The sequence below is a fragment of the Canis lupus genome, chromosome 20 (assembly GCF_011100685.1).
Source record: "Canis lupus familiaris isolate Mischka breed German Shepherd chromosome 20, alternate assembly UU_Cfam_GSD_1.0, whole genome shotgun sequence".
In the NCBI taxonomy this organism is placed as follows: Eukaryota; Metazoa; Chordata; class Mammalia; order Carnivora; family Canidae; genus Canis; species Canis lupus.
This window is the reverse complement of record NC_049241.1, coordinates 57,308,804-57,320,953: the sequence shown is the minus strand read 5'-3', so window position 1 is coordinate 57,320,953 and position 12,150 is coordinate 57,308,804. Positions and strand designations below refer to the sequence as shown.

The 12,150-nt window shown below is 50.2% G+C and overlaps 1 protein-coding gene across 4 annotated transcripts in view; it reads left to right on the top strand.

Annotated features, from left to right (window-relative positions):
• The window catches only part of DOT1L (DOT1 like histone lysine methyltransferase), a 65,038-nt gene that overhangs the window by 17,812 nt on the left and 35,076 nt on the right, over nucleotides 1-12,150 (top strand). For all 4 annotated transcript variants that reach the window (XM_038567902.1, XM_038567901.1, XM_038567904.1 and 1 more), the window contains exons 3-5: nucleotides 6,529-6,603; nucleotides 9,655-9,718; nucleotides 10,880-11,108. In XM_038567902.1, the coding sequence (XP_038423830.1) occupies nucleotides 6,529-6,603; nucleotides 9,655-9,718; nucleotides 10,880-11,108 (368 nt within the window). The remainder of the gene's footprint in view (nucleotides 1-6,528; nucleotides 6,604-9,654; nucleotides 9,719-10,879; nucleotides 11,109-12,150) is intronic.

Here is a 12,150-nt window from a genome sequence, read left to right as displayed (position 1 = left end):
GTAATTTTTTAGTCATTTTACCTCTGTTACTGAGGAGTGTTCCACTGTAGGGAATTATAGTTTGTTCATCCCACCAGATTGATGTCCATGTTTGGGCTGTTTTTGACTTTGGTGATTATAAATAAAGCTGTTAGGAATGTTCACGTGGGTTTTGTTAGTAGATATGTTTTTTGTTTGTTTTGGGCAAATACCCAGGAGTGGAATTGCTGGGTTTTCTAGCAACTTACTTTAAGATGAACTACCAGGATGTTTTCCAAAGGGATCATGCAGGAAGGTCCCAGTAGCTCCCCAACGCACCAGCATGTGCTATTGACATGGTTTGGTTGTGCTGGTCTAATTTGAGCTGAGTAGTGGTATCTCGCTGTGGTTTTAATTTGCATTTCCCTGGGACGCCTGGGTGGTTCAGCAGTTGAGCATCTGCCTTTGGCTCAGGGCATGATCCTAGGGTACCGGGATCGAGTCCCACATCGGACTCCCTGCAAGATGCCTGCTTCTCCCTCTGTGTCTCTGCCTCTCTATCAGTGTTTCTCATGAATAAATAAAAAAATCTTTAAATAATAATAATAATAAGCATTTTCCTAATAATTAATGATGTTCTCTATCTTTTGCTATTGAATTTTAAGTATTCTTTACCTATTCTCGTTACTAGTCCTGTATCAATGTGTATTTTGCAAATGTTTTCTTCCAGTCTCTGGCTTACCTCTTCATATTCTTAACAGTGTCTTTTGAAGCATAGATAGCTTAAATTTTAATAAAAGTCCAGTTTGTACACATTTTTCTTTTATAATTTGTGTCTTCTGCCTCCTAAGAAATATTTGCCAAATCTGAGATCACAAGCATTTTTTTCTATGCTTTCTAGAAGGTTTATGGTTTAGGTTTTCTATTTAACTTTTTTTGTTCATTCTGAGTAAATTTTGACATATGGTACAGGGTATGAGTTGAAGTTGATTGTTTTGCATGTGGGTGTCCAATATTTCCAGCACCATTTGTTAATGAGACTGCCCTTTCTGTATGGAATTTCCTTATCACTTTTGTCAATAGTCGGTTGACAGTGTAGGAGTTGGTTTATTTCTAGGCTTGGTTTTGTTCTGCTGACCCACGTCTGTGTTCTTTCACCAGAGAAAAACTTGCTTAATTTAGCTGTATTGGGATCCCTGGGTGGCGCAGCGGTTTGGCGCCTGCCTTTGGCCTAGGGCGCGATCCTGGAGACCCGGGATCGAATCCCACATCGGGCTCCCGGTGCATGGAGCCTGCTTCTCCCTCTGCCTATGTCTCTGCCTCTCTCTCTCTCTCTCTCTCTCTCTGTGACTATCATAAATAAATTAAAAAAAATTAAAAAAAATAATTTAGCTGTATAGTAAATGTTGAAATTGGGCAGAGTAAGTTCCCCACCTTTGATCTTCTTTTAAAATAGTAATTTGGTGGGGTGCCTGGGTGGGCCAGTTAAACAAGCAACTCTTGGGGCACCTGGGTAGCTCAGCTGGTTAAGCATCTGTCTTCAGCTTGGGTCATGATCCCGGGGTTCTGAGATAGAGCCCCACGTGGGGCTTCCTGCTCAGCGTGGAGCCTGCTTCTTCCTCTCCCTCTGCCTGGTGCTCCTCCTGTTTGTGCTCTCTCTCTCTCTTTCTGTCAAATAAATAAATAAAATCTTTTTAAAAATCCCAGACATCCAACTCTTGATCTCAGCTCAGGTCTTGATCTCAGAGTTGGAGTTCGGGTCCCATGTTGGGCTCCACAGTGGGTGTGGAGCTTACTTGAAAAAATGATGATAATAATAAGTACTGCTTTGGTTATTCCAACTGCTTTGGTTATTCCATCTCCTTTGCATTTCCATATGAATTTTAGAATCAGCTTGTTGATTTTTGCATAATTTTGTCAGGAATTGCATTGAATCAATAGTGATTTGGAGATTGGCCATTGAGCCTTCCAATACTGGATCTTTCAACCCATGAACATGGTATATCTTTCTGCTTACTTAGATCTTTCCACATTTCTCCCAGCAGTGCTCTTTTATCTTAGTGTGGGATCTTGAACACCTTTTGTTAGCTTTAGTCCCAGATAGGTAGTTAAGTTTTTGACACCATTGTAAATGAGATTCTGTGTTAAATTTTATTTTTCATTTGCCTGCTGCTAATAAGAATGCAGTTGATTTTCATATATTAACCATGACTTTTGCTAAATTTATTGATTCTGGTACTTGATTTGTAGATTTCTTAGGACTTGCTGTAGAAATAACTATATCATCTGTGAATAGGGATAGTTTCACTTCTTCTTTATGTCTTTATGACATAAAGACTTCTTTCAGTCTTTATGATTTTATTTATTTTCTTTGCCTTATTGAATTGGCTAGGATCAACACAATTTTGTGTAGAAGTGGTAAAAGCTCTAGGTTTTCATAGATGGTCTGTTTGAGTTTGAGGAAATTCCCTGCTGTCCTTGGTATTGTTTTTCCTAGGTGTGAGCATGGCGCTGTAGTTGTGTTAAAAGAAGTAGTCTTTAAGTTTTACAGATGAGTGCTGAGGTGTTTATGAACGAAATAACAGTATCTGTGGTGTGTTTCTGAATGATAGGGAACAGGTGCAAAAAAAGCATTTGACAAAAAGTCTCTGTTCATGATAAGAGCCCTCAGTGCAGGCCTTGTCTTACTGTGGTGACCTTAACCTTGCTCACCCGGTCTACCATGTTTCTCTGATGTGTAGTCCGTGTTTTTCCTTTTTTTTTTTGACTGAATTTTGATTTGCCAACATATATATAGTGTAACACCCAGTGCTCATCTCATCAAGTGCCCTCCTCAGTGCCCATCACCCAGTTACCCATCCCCCTGCCCAGTGTTTTTCCCTTTTTAATTAATAAATACCTTGGAGGAGATCCTTGGAGACCATGTAAATACCTCATCTTTCCTTGGACTTTTACCGCAGATTTTGGTGTCCAGAGGTGGGTCTCACCTGCCGTGGCTGGTTACTGCTTTGTTCTAAAGGTGGGTTTCTCTCTCCTCATTCTCTTCACATTTTGGACTGCGAGTCTTCTATAAGGAAGAGCTGTTCTTCCATATGTATTTATTTCATTCTGTGGGCTATAACCCACTACTGCTATTTTGTCACTCACATTGTTCCTCTGCTGGCCATTTGGGGCTCTCTCGGTGTGTGCCCTGTCCTTGCCCCGCCTTCCTGAGTACATCCTCACTTTCTAGAACCACAGATGCTTCAGAGTCATCTTGAATTTCCCATGTTCCAAACCTTTGAATCAGCCACATCTCTGAGGAGCTCTGGTTTCTTTTTATTGGAGAGTAGTTTGTGCTATTTTTTGAGATGGAGTTGTTTGTCTTCTTCTTGCTGAGTTGTGAGAATTCTTGACATATTCTGGCAGTGAGTGCCCCATGAGAATACTGTATTACGCATAGTGCTGCTTCCACTTGACTAGTGGACGTCTTCAGTGTGTCAGTTCATTTTTTGGTGGTTACTCTTCTGGGTCACGTCCAGGAGACTTTTCCTGCCCAAGTTACGAAGGTATTCTCTTTTGTTTTCTTCAAGAAGCTTTGTAGTTTCAGCTTTTGTGTTCAGGTTTAAGATCAATTGTGAATGGATATTTGTGTATGTCAAATGGGGGTTTATATTTGTGGGGATTAAGATTCATTTTTTTTTTTTCTATTCAGTTGTTCCAGCTTCATTTATTAAAAAAGACTTCCTTTTCCCCATCAGACTGGCTTGGTGCCTTTATCAGAAGTCAGCCTGTTGAGGGCAGGCCCATTGGCGCAGCCCCAGTGGTGCAGCGGTTTAGCACCGCCTGCAGCCCAGGGTGTGATCCTGGAGACCCAGGATCCAGTCCCACATCAGGCTCCTTGCGTGGAGCATGCTTCTCCCTCTGCCTGTGTCTCTGCCTCTCTCTGTGTGTGTCTCTCATGAATAAATAAATAAAATCTTAAAAAAAAAAAGAAGTCAGCCCGTTGAGATGTAAGTCTGCCTCTGTTCTGTGCTCTGGCTCATTGATCTCTCTCTTCTGTATTCCAGCAACACATTCTCTTGGTTACTGGAGATTTACAGTGGGTCTCAAAATAAGGCAGTTAAATCTTTTAACAGTGTTCTTTTTAAAGATTATGTAGGCTCTCATAGATTCTCTTTGTATGTTAGTTGTAGAATCAGCTTGTCTGTTTCTCAGCAGGCCTACTGGGCTTGTTCTAGGAATTCCTTCGAGTTGGCAGTTCAGTCCAGGAAGAAGGGTCATCTTAACAACGTCGAGTGTTCTGTTCCATGAACATAGTTTCCCTTGCTTTCCTTCATTTTTGATTTGTCTCAGCAATGTTTTATAGTTTTCAATATTAGAAGTCTTGGAAAATTTTTATTAAATTCATCACTAATGGGGTGCCTGGGTGGCTTAGTCACTTAATATACAACTTTTGGTTTCAGCTCAGGTTGTGATCTCAGGGTTGTGAGATCGAGCCCTGGGTTGGGCTCTGCGCTGGGCTAGAGCTTGCTTGAGATTCTCTCTCTCCCTCTGCCTCTGCCCTGCCCCTGAATGCACTATCTCTAAAATAAATAAGTAAATCTTTTAAAAAATTATCCTTAGGTATTTATGTTTTACTGTTACTTTAAATGGCATTTAAAAATTTTAACAATTCTTCGGAGCTGGTATATGCATACATAGTTCAGTTTTGCCCATTGACCTCATGTCTTGTGACCTTGCTCAATTCATGTAAATTCTAGAAGCTTTTATATAAATTCTTAGGGGATGGCCTGTGTATCGTATTGTGTGTCTGTGAATGGAGACGTTTCGCTTCTTCTTTTTTAGTCTTTATACTGTTTAGTTATTTTTCTTGCCACTTGCTGCTGGCTGGGGCCTGTCGTAGGGTGTTGAAGGGAAATGGTGGTGGCCTGTGTCCTTGCCTGTCCCCACCCTTCTGGGAGTGCTCAGTCCTGCACCAGTGGTGTGGTGGCATCCGTAGGACCTGTACCTTCCTGTACTGTCAGGTCTCCTGACGTGCACCATGTGTGCTGCTGAGCAGAGAGTTTACCGCAAGGACATGCTCATGAGGAGGGAAGGGAGGGAAAATTCGGATGTATTAGAGGGACCCTTGGGCAGGTTGATGCTTGGAGGTGGGCATTGGCTCTGGTGACTGTGAGTGTGAAGGGGTCTTGTGGGGAGGGGCTCCAGAGTATGAGGTGGGAGTGTGTGTGTGTGTGTGTGTTTTGGGGGGAACTGGTGGGACATGATGATGAAGGAAACTGCTAATTGGACTCAGCACCTGCTTCCTGCTCTGGTGAGGGAGTCTGGCTCAAGGACACAGGGACACAGGGATATGGGACGCCCATAGGACAGCACAGGGCATCCCTCCCTCCTACTGGAGACCTCGCGTCCCCACAAAGTGGAGTTGGCAGGGAGGCCACAGGCAGAGCAGGACAGTGGGCATGTGGTCACAGCCCCACCTCACTCCACCTCTTGCTTCCTCAGAGTTTTTATCCTGCCTGGGGCTTGGGTTTTGTCTTAGACGTTTTCTGTATCTGTTGAGATGATCACTTTTTACCCTTTATACTGTTAGGTAAGGTGAGGAGTAGTGATTCTTTCCTGCCATAAACCCCACCTGATTAGCATGTATTGCTGACTTCAGTTTACTAGTGTTTTTAGAGGACTTTTGTGTCTGTGTTCATGAGGGATATTGGTGGGTAGATAGCCTGTTCTACTCCAGTTTTGCCTCCCTCTGGTTTTGGTATCAGGGTAACATTGGCCTCATAAAACTGAGAACGATTAGTGTCACTCCTGCTTAAATGTCTGGTAGAACTGTGCAGCAAGGCCAGCGAGACCTGACGTGTCTGTGGGAACGTGCTTGAGCAGCGAGGCAATCTAGGTGTATAGTAGGCTCAGGGCTGTTCCCTTTCTTCTTGTGTCAGTTTTGCTCATGTGTCTTTCCAGGAATTAGTTCATTTCATCTAAGTCCTCACATCCCTTGGCAGGACGTTTTCCATCACGTCCCGTGTTTTCTCTGGAAGATCTGTAGCATCGACTCCTCTCCCGAGGCTCTTTGTCAGGGTTGCATTGGGATCCAGCAAGGGTGACGCCTTGGGGTTGGCAGGTGTGTGTTTCTGTCCTTTACTGTGTAGGCTCCCTCTGTGTCTGTTTACTGTAGCGTGTTAGCTGAAGAAGCCCCCGTGTCCTGGGGTTGGGTAACGCATGGCCTGACAGCTGCTGGCTCCCGGTGCACGTGTTGCCATCCAGGTTCTCTGCCCGAAGTAGGCTGCTTTCCTTGGCTCTGTCCCTCATGGGCCAGGAGCCCCCAGGAGCCCCCAGCAGCTGACAGTGACACAGGGACGGGAGCTCCCCAGACCGCGCGTGAAGCGCAGCTTCATCCATGGCATCACATGGTTTACCCTGAAGTAATGCGCATTTTCTCTTACACTAGTTTCTCTTGTGCATTTTGAGTTGAATGATGAGGATTTTTTTTTTAAGTGTTTGGGAGTAAACAGTGACACAGTTGAGAGTAAAAAATAGAGCGTGAAGAATACTCTTCACTGTTGTTTCTGCTTTTTTGTGTTTCAGATGGGTCTGTGAAGAGATCCCAGACCTCAAGCTTGCTATGGAGAATTACGTTTTAATCGACTACGACACCAAAAGGTGAGCAGAGCTCTGCCCGAGTTGCCTCTCCATGCTTGCTGGGGACACAACCTCTGATCAGCTCTTCTTCGACGGTGCAAGCTGGTCTGAAATTTCCTTTTAGAGTTGGCTGTCGCCTCCACAAAGTTATTTTGGTAGGAAATGTTTATCAAATATTGGCAGAGGCTGTCAGAGCAAGGACGTAATTGGAAATGCCACACTGCGGAAGCGGCGCCTGGTATGTGTGAAGTCAGGCTGAGCTAGCCGCCGAGTGGCCGTCCTCCCTGCGGGCGGTCACCAGCAGCCAGCGTTCCCACCCGGGAGCCTCTGTGCTGGCCTCCCAGGGCTCGGGCTCTGGCCAGTCCGTCTGGGGCCCAGTTGGGTTTGGTCTGTCACTGTGTGTCCAGCCCCTTGGCTACCTCTCATAGTTTCCTACAGGCACGTCCTGGATCTCAGAGGAGAGTTCTGTGGGTGGAGAAGGGCGAGGCCATCTCTGGAATGCCTGCCTGGAGTTTTTGTTTCTCTTTGAGAAGGAAGGCTGACATTCCGTGCTCCTGCCGTTTTAGCTCTTGGCAGGCTTAGAATCGGCACTGAAGTCTTCCCTGAAGGACTGTAGTCATCTGTGGGCTTTGATAGCTTGCTCTTGATAAGGGGTGCAGCCCAGAAGAGGCCCAAAGCCCCTACTAGGACCTGGCTCCCAGGTGGGGTGTTCACCTGGTCTTGCTTTTGTGTTTGAAGGGCTTCTTGGTCTGTTTGTCAGCCCCGATCCGGTCCCCTGGCCTCCTGCCTTGTTCCCCATTTAATCATGAGCCCAGCATTTGAGAAAGAAAACTATGCTCACTCCTCATCCAGAGTGTCACGTGGTGTGCGTGCAGCTGGCAGCATGGGCCCGCACTGAGGACTGGAGTGAACCTCTCCCGCTTCCAGGGTGAGAGTGTACCCAAGCGCTGACGTTTGGACATTAGCCATTTGGCCAGGGAAACACACCTTCAGTAATGGGTTGACTGCTCTGTGCCTGGCCAGGAGCAGCCAGGGCTATTAAGAGTAGTTTTGCTACAAGTTATTTGAAGGGGGGGTGTTTGAGGTTCTTCCGTCCTGTACTCAGATGGCTTAGGAAAGACTGGAAGTGGGCAGTGGGCAGCCAGTCTGGAGGCATCCATCCGAGGGCCTAGTGTGGCCGCGGGGTCAGGTTTGTGGTGGGGCATCCCCATTTCTCTCAGGCAATGTGGCGGCAGGGCCCGCCCACAGCGTCTGTACATCTTCCAGGGGCAGGCCTCCTCTGGGGTGGGCCGAGTTCTGGGTGCTCACAGCTGTCCAGGGCGAGGGGAACCACGAGGAAATAGAATTAAAAAGTAGTGCCATGGTTTTCCCCTGAAGGCTGCATGAGAAACCAGGGGTCACAGGTCTTGGATCTTTCATTTTACAAATTAGGAGGGTGAAGGAGTGTCACCCAGACACTGGACTCCAGGGTTGAGAGCATTGCGGGGGCTGTGGACTCCTGCGTCCTGGTTCCACCTGGCTTGGCACTGAGCTGGGGAGGTGGCTAAACCACCTGCAGCACCTGTGTCTGTCCTGTGTCCTGATTTCACCACGTTACCCTGGGGGTTGCTTTGTCACTGTCCTTTGTGAGGACCCATCAGGCTTTGGTAGCGGCTGCTATTCCTGCTTGCTCTCCACTTCTCTCGCTTTTCCATCACGGCTGTCGTATGGGAGACCTTGGACTTGCTATAGCAGAGCCAGCTTAGTTGAATCCTTCTACTTCTGTTGTAAAGGGAAGGTGCTCGTGAGCTCCTGGGGTGGATCTCATGAGGGTAGTTTTGCTACAGCGTCTGTGCATCCTTCTAGGGGCAGGCCTCCTCTGGGGGTGGGGGAGGGCGGGGGCGAGGCCTGGGTGCTCACAGCTGTCCAGGGCGAGGGGAACCACAAGGAAATAGAATTAAAAAGTAGTGCCATGGTTTTCCCCTGAAGGCTGCATGAGAAACCAGGGATCACAGGTTGAGGGATGAAGGGCAGGCCACCAGCAAAGATGCAGGAGACAGTGGGGCGGTGGCTTGGGGAGCAATGTGTGTCCCCAAGCCATTGTGTGGTCATTGCTTCCTGTGTCCCATGTGCATAGGGGCCTCTTCCGGGCTCCTGGCGTCCAGCTCAGGGAGGGAGCCTCCTTGCTGCTGTATACGCATGTAGGTGTTACAGAAAGAGCCCCCTGGGTGACTCCCTCTCCAGTACAGCACAGACACGTGAAGCGTGTGTCCCCACCACCCCCCACCCCTGCACTCTCCCATATCAGGCAGGTCCCTCTCAGCGGGGCATCCCGGGCACTGTCACAGGCAGACCAGCATCCCTGGCCCCACCCCTTCCATGCCAGGAGCACCCAGAATGTCTGCAGATGTCCCCAGGCTTTGTACAGTGTCCTGGGTTAGGGGATTTCATTGAAAGTCATATCTAGAGTAAAAATGATAGGTTTGGGAGAGTCCGGTCTCACTGAAAAACTGCCAAGCAGGTTCTCATTAGGCCTCTAATAACATGCTACTTACATCTTTGAAAGTGTTGGAAACTGTAGGGGCAGGTGCTGGGCAGTGTCCTCTTCTGCCAGCCTGAGAGTAGGGGGCCCTTTCCTCTGCTGGGTGGCCCCCATGACCGTCCCGAGATGGAGGCCCCCTCCAGCCAGGGAAGGAAGACCCCGTAAGGCTCATGCACACTGCCCTAGGGCAGTAGGCCCAGCCCACTGGGTGGGGAGTCAGGGCCGGCCTGGGTCCTGACTGCAGGGCTTCATGAAGGCTGTGCAGAGCCCCTTTTCTCACCTAACACCTGCTGGGCACACCGTTGACCCGTGATCCATGGTCTCTGCAGGCTGCCCTGAGATACATGATCTGGCCACGTAGCCAGACTGCTTCAGCCCCAGACTCTTGGCTCAGCCTTGCTGTGCACGTGTGACCTCTTCCTTCTCACCAGGGGAGAGCTGGCTCTGCCTGTCCATGAGCCGTCCACCCCCCGCCCCCCAAGAGCCCCGCCAGGCCCCTGTGGCTTGTTCTGAGCTCCATAGTGACCGGCGCCTTTCCTTTGCCTTTTCAGCTTCGAAAGCATGCAGAGGCTCTGTGACAAATACAACCGTGCCATCGACAGCATCCACCAGCTGGTAGGTGGCCTCTGTCCTCCCCTCATACCCCTCTGCTTATCGGGGGCATGTGCTGGAGTGCTCAGCCCAGCTGCCCATCAAGTTTCCTGGGTGGTTTTAACGACACGCCTCACAGACCCCTGCCGACCACCCCGGAGTGTGGGGGTTCACACTGTGGCGTGGGGCCGGGTACTGCTGACCACCAGTGGGAGGCACCTGGGGTGCTGCTGTTGGGAGCAGGCTGGGGGTGGGGTGCATTCTCAGTCCCTGTCCCCAGCATGCTGGGTGGGCATCCCCAGGGTCTCAAGTGCATATGTACCTTCACATCGGTGCCCCGTCCCCACAGGCTGAGACAGGTGGGTGCGGTCAGGGGCCTGCCCGGGGCTTCTCCTGTCCCTCAGCCAGTTGTGTTAGGAGTGTTTTCCTGCCTTCCCTTTCGGACATTCTGATTATGGAGAGGCCTGGCGCTCTGTCCTCACCTCTCTCTCTGCCGTGCTGGGGTCTGGGGAGCCTTCGCTTGGCAAAGAACAGACAGCCAGGTTATGCCCCGCCACGAAGTGGTTCTAGTGAGTGTGTCACTCCTGTTCCCAAGGATGTTTCACTGTCTAGGCAGCATGGGCTCCTGGTGAGGGGGCGGTTCTCTGGCAAGAGCCTTGCTGTCAGGGGAGCTATGGCAGGGTGTTGGGCCGTGCAGCACCGAGGACCTGGCAGTCATCCCCATCACTGTTACTGATGAGAGGGGAGAGGGATGCTGAGTCAGACGAGCATGTCTGGGCCTCCTGTGCCGGAGACCGGGGTTCACAGAAGTTCTGGGTGTCAGCTGTGTGGGTCCCCACCCACTGCCTTGGTCCAGAGCCCTCCCCTTGGTTTTGTCCTGGGCAGAAGGTGGGGCCTGGGGCTGACCTGGGCCGCTCAAAGTGGGCAGCCGCTACTCACCTGCACGGCGGAGGACTGGCCCTAGGCTGGGAGGGCCCTTGGGAGCCATCGGTGCTGCCGTCACAGGCTGCAGGTGGCCGAAGGACGGCTGCCGGGAGTCTAAAGTGGGCAGATTGAAAGGTTAGGGCACCAGGCCTCAGAGGCGCCCCAGGGCCGACTCCCTCCTCGGGCTGCATGAGCTGAACAGGGTGCGGGCCTGGGCCGTCACTTATGTGACATGTGCTGGTGTTTTATCTAATGTCCTAGTGGAAGGGGACCACTCAGCCCATGAAACTGAACACTCGGCCGTCCAACGGGCTCCTGAGGCACATCCTGCAGCAGGTGTACAACCACTCGGTGACGGACCCCGAGAAGCTCAACAACTATGAGCCCTTCTCCCCGGAGGTGTACGGGGAGACCTCCTTTGACTTGGTCGCACAGATGATCGACGAGATCAAGATGACCGAGGATGACCTGTTTGTGGACCTGGGCAGTGGTGAGTGTGAGCAGACGTGCTGTAAGCACCGCCAGGCTACCAGGCCCCCGGAGATGGAAGGGACAGCTCGGTCACCACCCTGTGTCACCCACAGCTCCTCACGGGGAGTTGCCCCTCCGTGCAGCAAGCCAGTGCTCTGTGCAGAGGAGAGGCCAGTTCCTCCTGCTCTCAAGGGCCCCTCCCTGTCTCTCACCCCTACTCATATTGTGGGACTTGTTCTTGGCTCAGAGGGGATGCCAGTGACCACCTCAGACCAGCCCCCCATGTTGCTGGGAGCCTTCGCCCCTCCTGCACACTCCCCGGCTCTCACCAGCCGCCCCCTCCTTTGTGTATGGGTGGTCCTCCGGCACCAGCATCTCCCGTCTCCTGAGGGCAGGGGCCTGGCCTCGGCCTAGCCTCGCAGGTGTCCGCACGATCAACTATAAGCTTTACTGAACAAACACCTCGGCTTGGTTGATTCCCAGTGGGACGTGCCCAGCTGACAGGGCTGACATGGGAACCCTGTGCACAGCCCTCCCCTGGGGCAGCTCTGCCACCTGGATGTGACCTTGGTTGACACAGAGCCTTGTGCTGCAGATTCAAAGTCCCGTCTGAAACCGGCCTGGCCTCGGTGCTTGGAAAAGGGCCAGCACACCAGATGAGGACTTGTTTGATGTCATCATTAGTTTGAGCCTTTCTAATTTAACTTAAATTCACATTTTAATAAATGTGTATATTTCGGGGGTGCCTCGGTGGTTCAGTTGGTGGAGCGTTGGACTCTTGGTTTTGGCTCAGGGTCGTGGGATTGAGCCATGTGTCAGGCTCTGCACTTAGCAGAGAATCTGCTTGGGATTCTTTCTCTCTCTCTCTGAAAAAAAAAAAAAAAGAATTCATGTGCTTCTAAAATCAGTTATCTAAAAGACCATGGAACTTACCTGTACTAAAAGATTTAGGGGCAGCCCAGGTGGCTCAGCGGTTTAGCACCGCCTTCAGCCCAGGGCCTGATCCTGGAGACCCGGGATCGAGTCCCACATCGGGCTCCCTGCATGGAGCCTGCTTCTCC